Here is a 15,850-nt window from a genome sequence, read left to right as displayed (position 1 = left end):
TTGATAAGGCAAGATTTATAGAGGAAATCTGATTTGTAACACATTTACTATTTTACCAGGTTTGATCCTAAGGAAAATAAGTGGATGAGAGTAGCACCTATGAGCACTCGTCGGCTGGGGGTAGCTGTGGCAGTTCTTGGTGGACATCTGTATGCTACAGGGGGCTCTGACGGAACGTCTCCACTGAATACAGGTAATATTTATGGGAACAGATTCCTTCTAAGATTAGTTACAATTGCATTTGTGCATCAGACTAACCTTAACTCTAAATTTTTGCACATTACTATGAGAGTGAGAAAACAAGAGCAGAAGCATCACTGCAGGTCGGCCAAAATATGTTGAGTATCTTCAGCATTTTCTGTTTTTATTTCAGAGTTCCAGCATTCAAAGTGTATGCTAGACTTTTTTTAAGAAGTACAGGTTGTGTTCACTACTTCAGATGAGACACAGTGTGAATCTGTACTCGATCTAGTATATTTTAACACTTCTTTTTTTCCAACTCCTACACCAACTGTTGCAATTTCAGTAGTAACCATTGCTAAATTCATGGAAATTTTAGAGCTATGGTGTTGGAACCACCAGTACTTGGGTTGTAATACCCAGTCTCATTTCATGTATTGTCTCCCTCTCGGTGGTGCAGATGGGCTTGGACAGGTCTCTGGTCCTGGGAGTGAATTGGTAGTGAGCCTCCCAGAAACTGTCACCTTATGCTTTGCATTTGGTCGAATTCAGCACTCCCCAAAAAAGTCATTTTTCTCCACAGATTAAGATATAGTGGGCTACTACCAGAGAAAAAACTTGGGAACAAAGGGAAACCACAGGATTATTTTCTCTGATCCCAACACAGTCTGACTTATTTTTTAGAATCTGTTCATATCGTTAAAGAACTTGTTTTAGACAGGTTTTTTAGAAGTTGTTCGTATAGTTAAAGAAATGCAATGTTAATAGATTTGTAGAGGGATATGGAAATCTTCGCATATTTGGTGTATTTAGACTTGTGAATCAGAGGAAGTTGTTTTGAAACCAGCTTTGGTCATTGAGACATGAGGAAGGAGATGAGTTGTGGAAGCATTTGGGGGAAAAGCCATAGACAGAGCCCTACTGCTGAACTAAATCAAGTAAATGCAGGAAAACCTTGGACTTTTCAGTGTGACGGTGAGGAAATTGACCATATGTTTTAGACACAGTGTGAAAGAACTTGCAGCTGTATGGTGTTTTCAACAGCCTTGGGCTGAACAGAATGCTTGGTTCATGGGAATGGGAGTAAGCTGTTGTTTCCCTATTTGATGAGATCAAAGCTAATCTGTGACCCAACACAATATACCTTTGTCCAAAATCCCTCAGAACCTTTTAATTAAATAAAAGCCATCAGTCTCAATTTTATGATTGACAGATGATGCTATGTCGGTTGTTTCAGAATCAGGTTTATCACTGACGTACGTCGTGAAATTTGTTGTTTGTAGAAGATGGTTCCAGACTTCCACCACCAGCTGTGGGGAGAAATGTTTCTTGCTTGTTCCTGAAAGGCATGGCTCAGGTTTCCCAACCTGCAGAAACAATTTCTTTCCAACTCATCAGTTCCCCTTAATGTCTTGAAATTAAATCAAGTCACCTCTTAATCTACTAAATTCTGGAGCATACTTGAGTTTATCAGAGGAAGTCATCTTGAAACTTAAAATTTAATGCCAGGTGTCATTCTTGGTTCTTCCTCCATCATATTTTTATATCCTCCAAGCTATTTTTCATGTGCCCAGAACTGCTTACAGTATTCTCGTCTAACCAAGGCTTTGCATTGCTTTATTAAAACTTCTATGCTCTTCCTAGTCGTGTGGGTATAAAGCCAGTCTTTGATTATTTGCTTGTTTGAATGGGTTTTTATATATGTCACCATCGCCATTTGATGGAAAAGCAACTCACGTCTATGCTAGTATCCAGGGCAAACATTAAATAATGTACAACTGACAAAATTAAAATTATGTGAGCTACCAAACAAAAATGTGCACGTAGCCTACTTTGCTCCATTACTGCATTGACATTGTTGTTTGGGTTCATGCACTTTCCAGTTGAACGTTTCATTCCTCAGGAGAATCGTTGGTCTCCTTGCCCACCTATGGGAACAAGACGGAAACACCTTGGCTGCGCTGTCTTCCAGGACATGATCTATGCAGTGGGGGGACGTGATGACACAACAGAGCTCAGCAGTGCTGAGCGATACAACCTTCGAACCAATCAGTGGTCTCCAGTGGTTGCTATGACTTCCAGACGGAGTGGAGTAAGTGAATACTAAAATAGTGCATGCAGGTGTGCGTATGTGTTAGAGTTGAGACTGAATATTGGAAAGACCAAAGCAACTGCCATTAATCGAAGCAACGCCCTTGATCTAACCCCCATTTGTTCATCTGTACACCATTTTGGTGTCGTATTTGACGTGGTTTGATGGGATTTGGACCATGTATCCATATCTCACTAAAAACTATTTCCACCACTACATCTGCAGTGAAACATTCATCCATGCCTTTTTGTCCTCAAGGCTTGGTTATTCCAACAAATTGCTTGCTAGCCTCTTTCATTCTGCCCTGCACATGCTTGAGATCATCAAAAAGCTGCTGTTCAATTTGTAGCTCACACCAGATTCTACTCATAATCTCACCCTATTTCTCCAGTTCATCTGGCCCTTTGTCCCTCTGAGATGCACTCTATCATATCGACATTTAATCTACCATTAGGGCCCTTGGCAGCTGAAGGCAAGGCCTCTGGTTCTAGCATTCCATCCCCCAAACCTCTGCCTTATTACCTCTTTCCTCTCAGATCTTGCTTAAAACTAGGCATTTGCTTATTTATGTCAATTTTTCTTCATTAGAACAATGGAGTGCCTTGGTCATTTAGCTCTTTTAGAGGTCTGTATAATTGGAAGTTATTGTTGGCTTGTGCTGTATTGGGCAGAATAACTTGATTTCTAAAGAGAGAGCAAAAATTTCAGAATTTACTTAAGGGTGGCTTCCTCCCTCTCACCATGTGACTTTAGGATTCTTTAGATTGTGAATAAATAGTGTACACTCTAACCTAGTGATCAGTGACATTTAAAATGCACTTCAAAAGAATTCCATTGCCAATGTTGCCTACTCCACAGGATGGCATATTTTGGGAGAAATATAGAACATTAATTACCCACCAGGCAACACATAGGATGGAATTCTTTTAGAATATATTTACATTTTTTTTTCTGTAAAGTTGCCAAATTCTGGTCCACCAACAGAACCTGCATTGAACAAATTGACACACAGTACCTACCGTGCTGGGTCCTCTTAACATACCATTGTGTTATGCAGGCAGGTTATTTGCATGCTTTATAGGAAATCTATTAAAGTAAATGCTGATGTTTCTGACAATTAAAAGCATCTTTTGTTTTGTTTTCTCCTCCACACAGGTTGGGCTTGCAGTTGTAAATGGACTTCTGATGGCTGTTGGTGGCTTTGATGGCACAACCTACTTAAAAACTGTTGAAGTCTTTGATCCCGATGCAAATACATGGAGGTATAAACAAGTTTTAAAATGCTTATTTGACCGTATGTGCAGCTGTGATATTTTGATATAAGAGTGAGATATTTTGCTTTTGAAAATCATGCCATTATCGGGTCAAGACTTTTCAATGAAATAAGTTATTATACAGCAATCCCTGTTCTGCAATCTTTATCATTGCAATGCTGAATGAGAGCATGCTCACTTAAAGCAATAGGTGGTGTGAGTTAGAGAGACATTTTATTAATAATTTTAAAATTGATAAAACTGATGGGCACATATTTCAACAAACTGCAGCTTCCCAGAGTGAGATTTGAGTGCATCATAAAGTGTTTGAGACAGAAGGATGAGACTCAGTCAATGTCCCTGAAGAGCTGCCCTGCTTAATTCCAGCTTCCAGGCCTGCTGGTCTCGCTTCTTCAGATGTGTCCAAGTACTTTATAAAAAGAGGCAAGGGTTTGTGTCTCCACTGCCCTTTCAGGCAGCCAGTTCCAAACTACCTTCTGTGTGAAGAAGTTTTCTTCATCTCCCCTTTAATTCTTCTATAAATTAATATAAATCTACATCACATACTTTTTTAATCACTCAGCTAAAGAGAACACATCCTTTCTATCACTCTCTCTTGGACCTGCATTAATTTATAAATCTCTCAAGTTTCCCACCCCCAAACACATTGTCTTGTGTATTCTATGGAAGAAAACACCAGCCTATCCAATCTTCCCTCAAACTAAAATTTCCAACCCTGGCAACATCCACAAATCTCCCCTGCATTCTCCCCAGTGCAGTTACATTTTTCCCGTAGCCTAGCTACCAGAATCTCAAACTGTGGACTGATGATGTTTTACATAGTCCTGGCATAACCTCCCTGTTCTTGTATTCAATGCCAAGGTTAATAAGAAATAGCAAAGCATTCTATATGCCTATTTAAACCACATGCAGTCCAAGGTCGTTCTGTTCCTCCACACTAAATGTCCTCCACTTTAAATATTCCTTACCTTTTTGGCATCTCCCCACATTCTTTACCTGGCATTTCTCTGGGATTAAATTCCATTTGCCACTTCTGCTCAACTGAGCAGACCATTATTTACAACAAAGCTGAAAGCTTTTTTTCCAGGCAGCCAATTTTTACTCAAATGCAAACCACTTTATCTGGCCTCAAAGCATAAGGTAGCACAAGTATCATTATATAGCTGATGATTTGAAGTTGGGTTTGTGACTGCTGTTCTCCAGGTTAAATCATCTCATTCCTAAACCATCTGAATTCTTGCAATGATGACTTCCAGATTTCAGAACCGTCACCTGAAAGAGGCCCTTTGCCCGAATCCTTTCAAAATACTATAATTTTACCAAACTACCTATCCAGGACCCTGTGACCCAATATCCCATTAAAAGGATGCATTTGACCTTCATTACTGCAAGAATATCAGTCTAAATGTCATGGTTATTTCCTTTGTCAGAAAGCTGGTGATTCACATCCAACTGGAGCTGTGCAGTGAGCTTGACTGCATAATCCTCCTTTCTGCAGGGAAAGGTATTCTTGTCTTTCATTTGATTGTTGCACTTTATCTACAAAAGAATGTGCTGCAAGGGTAAAATCCCAAGGCTGAATATAGGTAATGCACTAGTGTGACAAATAGTTGTTAGATGGCAATAAACTTAACCCTGTTATGATAGGGCGATTTAACTCTGCTTTCAACACAATTTTCCCTAGCCTGAAATGTAATATTTTGAAGTCTTTGTGGAGTTTAGCAAACATTTAACAAGGGCTGACTGATGGACAGGTTGAAGTAAAAGCCCGAGAGAGCCAAAGTGGAAAAAGGCAAATTGGATCCACTCTTGGCTGAGAAGCGGAGAACTATTTGGGGATTGCAATGTCATTGACAGCCAGGTTCCAAAACACAGTTGTGAGACAGAGCTTTTCAGAGCATACATTAATGTCTGTATCATATACAAACTTAACCACATCCTTGCGTTGATTGTGAAGAAGCTAACTGTGGCCTACTGGAAAATACCAATAGTGGGTAGAAATTGGAGCTGAATGTGAGGGGGCAATGCAAACAAGGGAATACAAATGGTAGCTAAAGATGAAGGGCCTTCTTGAAATCTATGTCCACTGGTCCCTGAAGGTAGCAGGGCAGGTAGAAGCCCTCACGACAAAGGATTACTTTGTTAACTGGGGCAGAACAGAATAGGGCACACAATTCTGGTCACCATCAGCTAGAATGAGAGAGCAATGGAGTGCACAAATCTAGCTGTAGGTGAGGAAAGGCTGAAGGGGTTGATGTTGTTTTCTTTAGAAAAGTTAATTGAAGGGCCTGGAGTGGATAGAGAAATTAATTTCCAGAGCTACAAAAGATAGTTGCAACGTGGGAGGGGGTGGTGGAAGATGAGAGGCAGAAACCCCAAGCCTATTGGGATATTCACTTGAAGTGCCATTATTTGGTAAGTCCAAGAGCTCAGAAATGGTGGTTAGCTCATGCAGCCAGGATGGGCCACATTGGTGTACAGGGAGCAATAAATGGGGTTGCGATCTTATCGCGAGAACAAGGAAACCCATGTCCAAATTAACAAGCAGTTTGAGATCGCAGCCAATTGCAGAAGAACTCAGATTTAAGAAGAAAGGTGCGCAGAATGCCTACCCGCTTTTTGGGTATGAAGCCACCTCATTCATTTAATTCCATTCAAATGTTAAACCAATCCAATGCAAGTTCTGGATTAGGTTAACTTAATTGCTAGACCTAACCAGACAAATTACTACCCTTCCTTCAAGTAATACATATTTTAGATTGAATTCCTACTCCTGGCAGTGCCCACTGTTCTGTAGGCAAAAAAACGAAGTCAACAAATTCACTGCCAATTTGAAGGGTTGCAGAAAATGAAGTGTTATTGGGAGAATGTCAGCCCTGATTTTTTTTGCACCTATTCATTGTATAATGGATTAAACACTGTCCCATTTCAGATTGTTCGGAAGTATGAACTACAGACGCCTTGGTGGTGGGGTTGGAGTGGTGAAAATGACACAATGCGAGTCACACATTTGGTGAACTGACACTTCCCAGAGGATTGGCATGCATGTTTTACCATTCGTAACCTGGCACTGAATTGTTAATTTGAATGCTATTGGTTATAGAGTGCAGAAGAGCACCCACTGGAACAAGTGAATGAAGCAATCTTGTACACTTCAATATGGGTATTTAGCAGTTGTATTTAAAATCGGAGCTAATAGGAATAACCAGAGGCATCCTTTTAATCTTAATGAAATAAAACCTGCTGCCTTAAATTAACCAGCTCTATTTAAAAATACTCAATTTACAAGCTTTTGAAATAACTTCATGGCAGCTGTATACCTTATTAACCAGCAAACTCTATGCAGCTTGCAAACAAGAAATTAAGTAGCTGAGTGCTCTTATTGGCAGAGGTTAATACTACAACATTCAAAAGGGCACAGGAAAGTCATAATAGTGGGAGAACTCTGCTTTGGTCAAAGTCTACATTAGGGGAGAGGGGACAAATCAATTTAAAGTTGTTATACACTACATTAAGTTCATGGAATGTAAACAGACACACACAAGTTTGCAGTAGTGGAGAAGTTATGATTCAGTGTGGTCTGTAAACTGACTGGATTGTGTTATGCTTTGCCAACCCATTGTTTTATATTTGAGCTTTAATTCAACTGTAATGCCACAATTTATTCTTCCTGAGGAGATCAAATGGGGGCTGTATTTAAAGGGCATGAGTGACAAGTGCACAGTCAGATTTCCACAACAAAAGTTAGCACAGGATAATTGAATTCTTGGTTTTGGTTATCTGTTAACTTTACAGTTTCAATCCAAAAGGCAAGAGGTTTAAATTTGATGTACAAGTTTAGCCTTGAGACAGTGAACATATGTAATGCTATAATCATAGCCTAGTTACAGTTGGTAACTAAAACCTGCACTACTTTTAAATGTCTTCATGCAACTTGTTTTTTGGCTTTAACAGCTGTAACTTACTACCTCAGCTGTTGAGTTAAGCACTGAAATCTCTAGATATCATATGTAGTTCCAAGTTGAGACTATTAGTTTAATTATGGGAACTCCCAAGTCTAATTGCAGGGTTCATGCACTTCAGTTCCTGTTAAGTTCTAGCATTTCCCTGTTAGAAGTATTTGCTAGCTCTTACCTTGCATACCTTTACATGAATTATCCATTGAATATATGCTACCACTGTAGTGAATGGGTTAATGGATTCAGTTGCTTAATTGAAAACATTATTGCTGTTGCAATGTTGCATTTGTATATTTGACTTGTACAGTATTTAAATAAAATTGTGCAAACATGCAGAAAACTAGCTTTGGAATAATTAAACCCTTATTTGACAAGAACTTGTGCCTCTGAAGCATGTTATTAAATTGATTCACAATTTTATTTCAGCAAACCAGTTTTACAATACTGGAAGTTTGAGTTTCAGCATTGATCATTGAAAATAGGTAGGACAGGCAATAGCATTTCTTCCCCTTAGAATACAGGTTTGCTCCAGCAAAGTTTCCAGAAGGGCAGCAAAAAGTTTCCCCTTAAAACTCAAACTACAATTCAAGTAATCCAGTAGAATATCCCTTCACTATTAACTTAAATTTTCTTTAAAGTAAATTAGAATTCAGATCATCTAGACAAGGCTGGATTAGTTCATGTAGTCACTGCATCAAGCAAGTGTAAACCACCAAATTACATAGTGACCCAAAAAACAATTAGTTAAACATTGGTTAGACTACTTGTAGAAGTCAGTGCCCAAGAGCCTCAGTTATTCAATAACTAATCAACATTAAAATTGTTGCAAAAAGTTCATGTCTATTGTAACAGTTTCTTCAGCACACTGGTGATCAGTTGTCACGGGTTCCTCCACCTCTGGCCAGTTTCCCAACAAATTCTCAGCTGTCAGGGTATCCAAATCTGGTATGTGAAATGATGATTTTTCCATTGGTTTTGCTTCCGAAATCCAACTTTTATTGGAACCATTTGGATCCATGGTCAATGCAGAAGTCACCAAACTTGTGTCAGCTGTGAAGAGTTTTTATTGAAGTACAATTTCAAATAACCCAGATTCAAAGATCATTAAAGGTTAGGAGCTAATACAATCACTTAGTGGTACTGGTGGAAAGATCAACACTAATGAGCAAAGAGGATAGTTGACAGCGGTGTTTGAAATAAGTCATGATGGATTACTTACAGCAGTATTTAGTGGTAAATGGTTCAGAGGTGTGGAGAGTGGTACTTCCCCCTGGGGAAAGGTTAACCGAGTCAGAACTATTTTGGATAGCAGAGGCAAGAAGTATTAGGCACAAACAAAATCACATTACACAGTGAAAAATAAAGCTGCAGATGCTGAAAATCTGAAATAAAATCCAAATGCCAGAAACACTACAGGTCAGACAGCATCTGTGGAAAGAGAAACTTAACATGTTCAGAAAATTTGACTCAAGTTTTTCTTTCTACAGATTAGATTTTACTAATTGTCATATAGCTGTTTAGAGGGGATCTGAGAACACTCCCCCCTCACAGATGGTTGTTGGAATCTGGAGTATGTTGCCTTTGTGGTGGCAATGAGTACTCACAACATTTAAGCATCTAGATGAACACTTAAATTGCTAAGTCAGTGAAGGCTACAGTGCTAGTGAATGGGATTGGTGCTTGAAGCTAGCCAGGAGTGCCCATTGCTGTGCTGTACAACTAATGAGGGAGTCACAGTTAAACCCAACACTGAACAACTCTGGTTCAAGGATGGACAAGGGGGAGAAAAATACATCCTGCTCTGACATGGGGAGCGGTAAATATTTACCCTTGGAGAAAAGTGTGGAGAGATCTCTTCAGAACATTTGTTCCTAAATGCCTAGTGGGGGGGAACTGGAAGTCACCCATGTAATAGCACACACCAAGGGCTGGTACATATACAAACAGATTTCAGTAATGAGATTTAACAATTCCTGGGTCCTCCCTCCCTCCCCCAATTAGAGGGAATGCTGTTAAATGATCAGTGTCCAATTACAGCAGAAAGCCTGTGCTGCTCCACACAGCATTTGCTATACAATGGGCCCTGCACAAAACCTGTGCCTCATTGCCAAATGCAAATGTTGGAAACTGTTTAAAAGATTCTTTTCAATTGTTTACTGGGAGATACTTAAACATGTTAGTTATGAATGGATTAGCAAGCAAAAGGAAATTTGCTTCACTGGATAAAGATTAAGCAGTTTAACTGGAGTTATAAATATTTGCCCATCCCACCCTTAATCTATTAATTTCCTTCCTGCTAAATGCATGATGCAAAAAAGACAGCAAGGCACATACAGCAAATACCTGCATTTCTGTAGGATGCAGGTGAAGAATCAAGTCTTCCACAAGTAATAGCTGTTGACACCCACAAGTTAAAGCAGAATAGGGGCTTGGTTTAGGGGATGTGATAACCTTGAGTAATAGGAGAGTCCCAAAGATGTTATACTATCCATCTAATGGATAGTATGAGAGCAAGTAGGTGGATGCATGCCTGAATGCACTGATGCAATTGATTTCTACCACCAGTAGGGTGGCAATGCCATATATACAAATTCCCTTCTGGTGTCTTAAATGGAATACGTCTCCACACAAGATTTTTGACTGAAGTGCCATCAGGCCTCTGCAAAAGAATGTATCTGCATAAAATCCAATTCTCTGGGCAGGCAGATGTCCAAACCGAAGAGCTGGTTGTCAGGGGTGTTGAAACCCAGGTCAATAGTAGCATCCTTACTCCCACTCTGCTAAATTGGGGATTTCAACCTGGAGAACTTTCTGGTTTACATAGATGTGCTATCAGTTAATATATTGAGCTACAAGACAATGCGGAGAGCTGTGGGGCACATGCATCATCTAGTACATCTTGGTCACACTGCCAAGAATAGCAAGGGTACAAATGGGTGAAAAGTATTTTCTTCATTTGAAGGAAAATTGCCAATTAACAGTAAGCTATTGAATTTACAGCATCACACAACAATTGAAGTTTACCTTCAGTGATGTCCTGTGGGTCTGGATTGGTGAAAGACGGATTGGCTGATTGAGTTGCTATTGCCCCTGGAAAACTGAGATTAACAGCAATTAAACCCTGAAATCCAATACCCATCTCAAATTTTAGGAAAATATTGAAGACAAACCCTTTTTGTTGAACTGCAGTAGCTTTACAACTTGTAAGATTTTGTCCAGACTGGTCTTCAAACAAACTGGGGAGCACCGGAAGCCACTTGTCAGAGAGATAGCTGGTTGGAGATGTCACATTCTGCTCAGAAGAGCCAGTGAATGGCATCATTGTTTGCTTTTCTACAACAGAAATTTCATTAAAACTTAGAATATAACTGCAAAACAAAAGTAGGTGAATCATTACAATCCTCTGCAAGACCTTTAAAACATAACCCATTCTACAAAGTAGAAGTCACCAGTGCATAATTAATGTTAAACTAATGTAATACAGCGTCAGCTTCCAATCATTTTAAATGATTCATTTCTAGGCATTAAAATCAGATGCTTATTCTTCCTACAAGTCAACAAGAAGATTAATTCTGACAAATATTCTTGGAGACCAGGAACCTTTTCTGCCATCTTACATTCAAACCATGAAACACTTCTACCAGCCACCTCCTCCCAAATATACTGTTCTCAGATTGAGTGGATGTCATCTTGGTTCAAGGAAGATTAAATTCATTTCTGACCTTACTGTAGGCCAAGTGTAAAAAAGTTGGATGAGTTAGTGGTACTTTTAACTGGCATCAGCTAACCTGGGATGACAGGGACACTCAATTGCAGCAAGTCCTGGGGGACGCCGATATTTCCAGGTAAGGCTGTCTTTTTGGCCACTGCAACTTGTGGTGAACAATGAGTTTTCATTGGGGCCTTCTTCCTGTTGAAGAAATAAAGTACAAAAATAGTTCACCATACCTTTGGAATCCTCCTAATGTTCTGAGCTTCAGGATATATCTACCACAGTTTGTTGAGGGGTGGGCAGTATCTAAAATTTAAACAGATTTTTCCTGGAGCTTGTGTTGGACAGGTTGGTCTTTCCTTGTCCTTCCTTTCCCCAACTGCCTGGCTGAAGACAGGTGGTTCCACACATCTTCTATGTCAATAACCAATGGCCTCAGATGAAACATTTACATCCCTGGGAAATGTTTCCTCTAATAAACTAAAAGTAGATGCAAGCATAGCAACCTGAATTGGCTAACAGGTGGCAAAAATGTGCTAGTTAACATCAAATCAAGGTTACAGCACAGAAACAGGTTCTTCAGTCCACCAAATCCACACCAACCATCAACACTAATCCTACATTAATCCCACATTCTCATCAACTCGATACGATCTTTTAAGAGACTTTTGGATAGGTACATGGAGCTTAGAAAAATAGAGGGCTATGGGTAAGCCCAGTAATTTCTAAGGTAGGGAAGTGTTCAGCACAGCTTTGTGGGCCAAAGGGCCTGAATTGTGCTGTAGGTTTTCTATGCTTTATGTTTTAACTCTCCTAGATTCTGCCATTCACCTACACACCAGGGGCAATAAACTGTGGCCTGTTTAACCACCAACCCACATCTTTGTTATGTGGGGGAAATCAGAGCACCTAGGGGAACCTGTGGTCACAGGGAGAACAGGCAAACTCCACACAGAATACATCCAATGTTAGGACTGAATCTGGGTCTCTGACCCTGGAGGCAGTGGCTTTATTAGCTGCACACATACAGTTTAAGGCAGAGTTCTGTCATTTTTGCAGTGTGTGAAGAAGTGGTCCCCAACAAGGTAATTTGTTCCAGTCAAGGAGACATTGAGCAACACGATTTCCTCATTATGGAAAGGCACAAACACCGAGTGATTGGGACTTCAAAAAGCTGGAGCTAACATGGCCAAAAATAATTCAACAACAAGACCTCACATTCTGGGACATCTAGGCACGTCCAACTAACCCCTCCAAGAGCTCAGTTTGTTCAAACTGCTTCCCTTCCCATAGGTCAGCCTCCCAGGATCATTGCAATTTGTCACCCAATAGCTTTTGCACAATTATTCATACAACCTCCTGGGAATAGAGGAACCATTTGTTTGGGACACAAGCATCGTCACCAAGGCCAGCATTTATTGTACATCACAGGCCATCCAGATTGTCCCAAATCTTGGATAAATAGCAATCAAGGAAGTTAAACAACTGATGTTCAACAATTATACAAACCCTTTTGGGAACATTTTTCTTCCCCTTGTCTTCTCTCCCTCTTGTGCAGAATATGACATTGTTGGTTCAGTCTTCGTGGGTTTCTGCCATTTTTCGTAGAGACTCTCAGGTACAGACAAGGTCTAAGAGCATCAGAACAAAGGAATTTTAAGATTTGCATTACAAATCACAAGATTAGTGGTATTACAAACCCATCAGCCCAAGTGTCTAAACCTCAACTTTCTAAATTAGAATTGAACAGGTTTTGCTCACCTGAACCACACGTCAAGGTGGCAAGGAGGTACTTCTTGCCCTTAATCAGCCTTGGCTTGGAAAACAATGGAAGAGGGTACTAATCAATGCAGAGCAAAGGGATGTTCAAAAGAAGTTGGGGAATTGGACCAATGGAATTGGCTTCAGCCGGCAGGGACTTCAATGGACCAAATGGCCTGCTATATTGCAAGAAAGATATTTGTAAAATTGGGTTGGGTACTCACTCTAGATTGTTCCTGCGGTGGGACAAGTGCTTGGACTAGCTCCAGGTATTTCACAGTCATCTCCAACACTGATGCCATATCATTTCTTCGACCTTCAAATTTAGGCAGCAAATCACGAAGCTGATCACAGCTAATTTTAATCCGTTTCCTGGAGGATTAAAATGAAATGAATTACCTTTTGGAGAAGATGCAAGCCATAATCACAAACCACCTTGGTGGATACCCAATGAACCTTATTAGTCAGTTTGAAAGGCCCAGTAGTTTATACCCCACATTCTTGTTACCCAGCTCATTCCTAGATGTGGAAACTTGGGCCATTTTACTCCCATAGCAAACTTGGTGCCTGATCTTGGTATCAGGCTTTTTGTTTAAAACCACTGAACTGAAATCTAACCCTGCCTGGTCCATTTACAAGACCAGAGATCATAAAATGAACCTGCATCTGGATTCTAAGACTAACCAACACTCAGGCATAGTTTATTAGCTATATATGTGTGAAGAGGTATTGGTTTATTATTGTCACTTGTACTGAGGTACAGTGAAAAACTTGTCTTGCATACTGATCATACAGGTCAATTCATTACACAGTGCAGTTACATTGGGTTAGTACAGAGTCCATTGATGTAGTACAGGTAAAAACAAGAACAGTAAAGTGTCACAGCTACAGAGAAAGTGCAGTGCAATAAAGGTACAAGGTCACAAGGTAGATCAGAAGCTGTAGTTTTTAAAAAGCCCAGTCTAGTGGGCAAAATGCAACAATCAAAGCTTCCAATTCCACAAGGCACATTGGAAGGGCTAGATCACACAGAATTAGTATATTGCTCATTATTCTACTGTGATGTTACACACAAAACACAAGAGGAGCTGGGATCAAGAGGAGAATTGAGCAAAGACAACTCAATCCCCATTTTCACATTTAAAAAAATGTTTATAGTAATTGCCCACACCCAAGCGATTATGCCTTTCCAGCATCTGTGGCCCCATGTTGTCCCTATCAGCAGAAAGGTACAATTATTTTGATAAGGAATTTTAAAAGGTAGGATTGAATTGAAAGGAAATGGCTACAATGCAATCTAATACAATGAGATGGTACCTTCTGCCTCGCTCTTTGATCACATTTATTTTGCCAGCCTGTGCTTCTGCTTTTGCCACTGCTTCTTGATGTTCCCTTATCATCTGCTTCTGGAAATCATCAAGTTTAACTTTGTTCTGCTCTTCTTCACCAGAGTCAGTACTGAAAGTTGAGAAGCAGGCTTTGTAAACACTGCAGCATTAGGACAGAGTAGGACTCCTGTACCTCAGTCTGGAGGCAATGAATCCATGAACTAATCAAACAGTTTTAGAAACTTTTACAACTAAATTATGGCAGGAACATTAGAATAGTTTCAACACAATAGGAGAGAGATCATGAAGTTTATAAATCACTGATTTTGCTCAGTAAAGTGTTATTTCTAAAATAAAACAAAATCAATTCAAAGATTAAATATTCACACGATGTGGGTACCAAAGTATTGGCTATAATTATGCTTCTTCCCAATGAAGCACATTAAAGCAAGGATAAAGTAGGTCCTATTTGGGTCACATAGTGTGTTACCCCATTCCATACATTTAAACACACTGGCACACCCAGACACAAATTATAATGTTATATCCAAGACAGTTCTCCAACAGGAAGACATCACAATCCCATGACATTTCTCCGCACTCCCTAGAACTGAAGGACATATTAAGTACACACTCTCTCCCAACACTCAATATTTCTTTTTACAGAGATACAAGGCAGCCTGTAAATAAATATTGCCAGTTCATAGTCCTCTTCTATTATGTCTTTCACTACATTGTCTCAAAGCAGCCTTGACTTCAGACAGGGGTCTGAAATAGGAGGATCCTCAGTAGTTTTCAAGCACAGAAAAAAAAACAATAGTTTTAAACACTTTGGTTGTACAATAATAAAGTTCCTGAACTCAAGTCACAACATCATAAACTTAAACAGATCAAAACCCATCAAGGCAGCCAGACTGCAAGTTGATCACACACCATTCATACACGGAATCCTCAGACTTGTCAGAGGAAACCTCCTCAGAATCCACCACACCCAGAGCATGGGATGAGAAGATTCCCACATTGGTGCGAGGAGTGACGGTTTCAATCAACTTCGGGCCTCTTGTTCTTGGAGAAGTCATGAGCTCAGCATTACACAACTTCACATCAATGACTACTTTTATGTCCTTTTACTCCTTCAGCATGTCCTTTACTTTGGTACTACAAAAACCCTAAGCCTTCCTCTACAATTTCTACTGCCTTCCTCTGAATAGGGTTAAAACCCTACATCACTTGCAAATGATTTCTCAAAATACATTCAGGTGAGACCTATTTGGTCTCAAAATGTCAACCAATTAACTTCCTATTGTGGTATATGGCTATCACTTAAATGAGAGAAGAACCCTTTTAATCCCCTCATTAGTAACAATTAACTTGGCAAATAGATAATAAAAATATATAGAGAACAAATCAGGTGTTGTTTTATCTGTAGTTCTTACTATCCCATATGTTTACGCATGAGTTTAGTCTCCCAGTTAGTTTTATTTGATTCAAACTTGGGGCAAATGTAGATCAGAGGCATTTAGAACTTAGAGTGCTGTTGATAT

General features: G+C 39.7%; 2 protein-coding genes across 6 annotated transcripts in view; one reads left to right on the top strand and one right to left on the bottom strand.

Moving 5' to 3' along the window:
* The window catches only part of LOC127582254 (kelch-like protein 20), a 29,050-nt gene extending 21,170 nt beyond the window's left edge, over window positions 1-7,880 (top strand). The window contains exons 8-11 of one of the 2 annotated variants that reach the window (XM_052037412.1): window positions 60-193; window positions 2,064-2,272; window positions 3,428-3,534; window positions 6,479-7,880. In XM_052037412.1, the coding sequence (XP_051893372.1) occupies window positions 60-193; window positions 2,064-2,272; window positions 3,428-3,534; window positions 6,479-6,563 (535 nt within the window). In that variant the 3' untranslated portion in view covers window positions 6,564-7,880. The remainder of the gene's footprint in view (window positions 1-59; window positions 194-2,063; window positions 2,273-3,427; window positions 3,535-6,478) is intronic. The other variant, XM_052037411.1, reaches the window with a different exon arrangement.
* Window positions 7,719-15,607, bottom strand: LOC127582256 (uncharacterized). 4 transcript variants are annotated; one of them, XM_052037415.1, is made up of 9 exons: window positions 15,240-15,607; window positions 14,296-14,436; window positions 13,203-13,350; window positions 12,727-12,848; window positions 11,294-11,415; window positions 10,676-10,838; window positions 10,530-10,603; window positions 8,725-8,775; window positions 7,719-8,555 (listed from the first exon to the last, which is right to left on the bottom strand). In XM_052037415.1, exons 1-9 carry the CDS (start codon window positions 15,383-15,385, stop codon window positions 8,320-8,322), a joined length of 1,203 nt encoding a protein of 400 aa, XP_051893375.1. In that variant the 5' UTR covers window positions 15,386-15,607; the 3' UTR covers window positions 7,719-8,319. The 4 variants fall into 4 exon arrangements, with proteins under 4 accessions (XP_051893375.1, XP_051893378.1, XP_051893376.1 ...); XM_052037418.1 differs by having other exon boundaries at window positions 7,867-8,555; window positions 8,725-8,801; window positions 15,240-15,494; XM_052037416.1 differs by lacking the exon at window positions 8,725-8,775 and having other exon boundaries at window positions 7,867-8,555; window positions 15,240-15,497.
* Window positions 15,608-15,850: the final 243 nt, after the last annotated feature.

This window comes from Pristis pectinata, chromosome 23 (genome assembly GCF_009764475.1).
Source record: "Pristis pectinata isolate sPriPec2 chromosome 23, sPriPec2.1.pri, whole genome shotgun sequence".
NCBI lineage: Eukaryota > Metazoa > Chordata > Chondrichthyes > Rhinopristiformes > Pristidae > Pristis > Pristis pectinata.
Note: the sequence above shows the minus strand (reverse complement) of the source record. Positions and strands in the feature narration are given on the sequence as shown.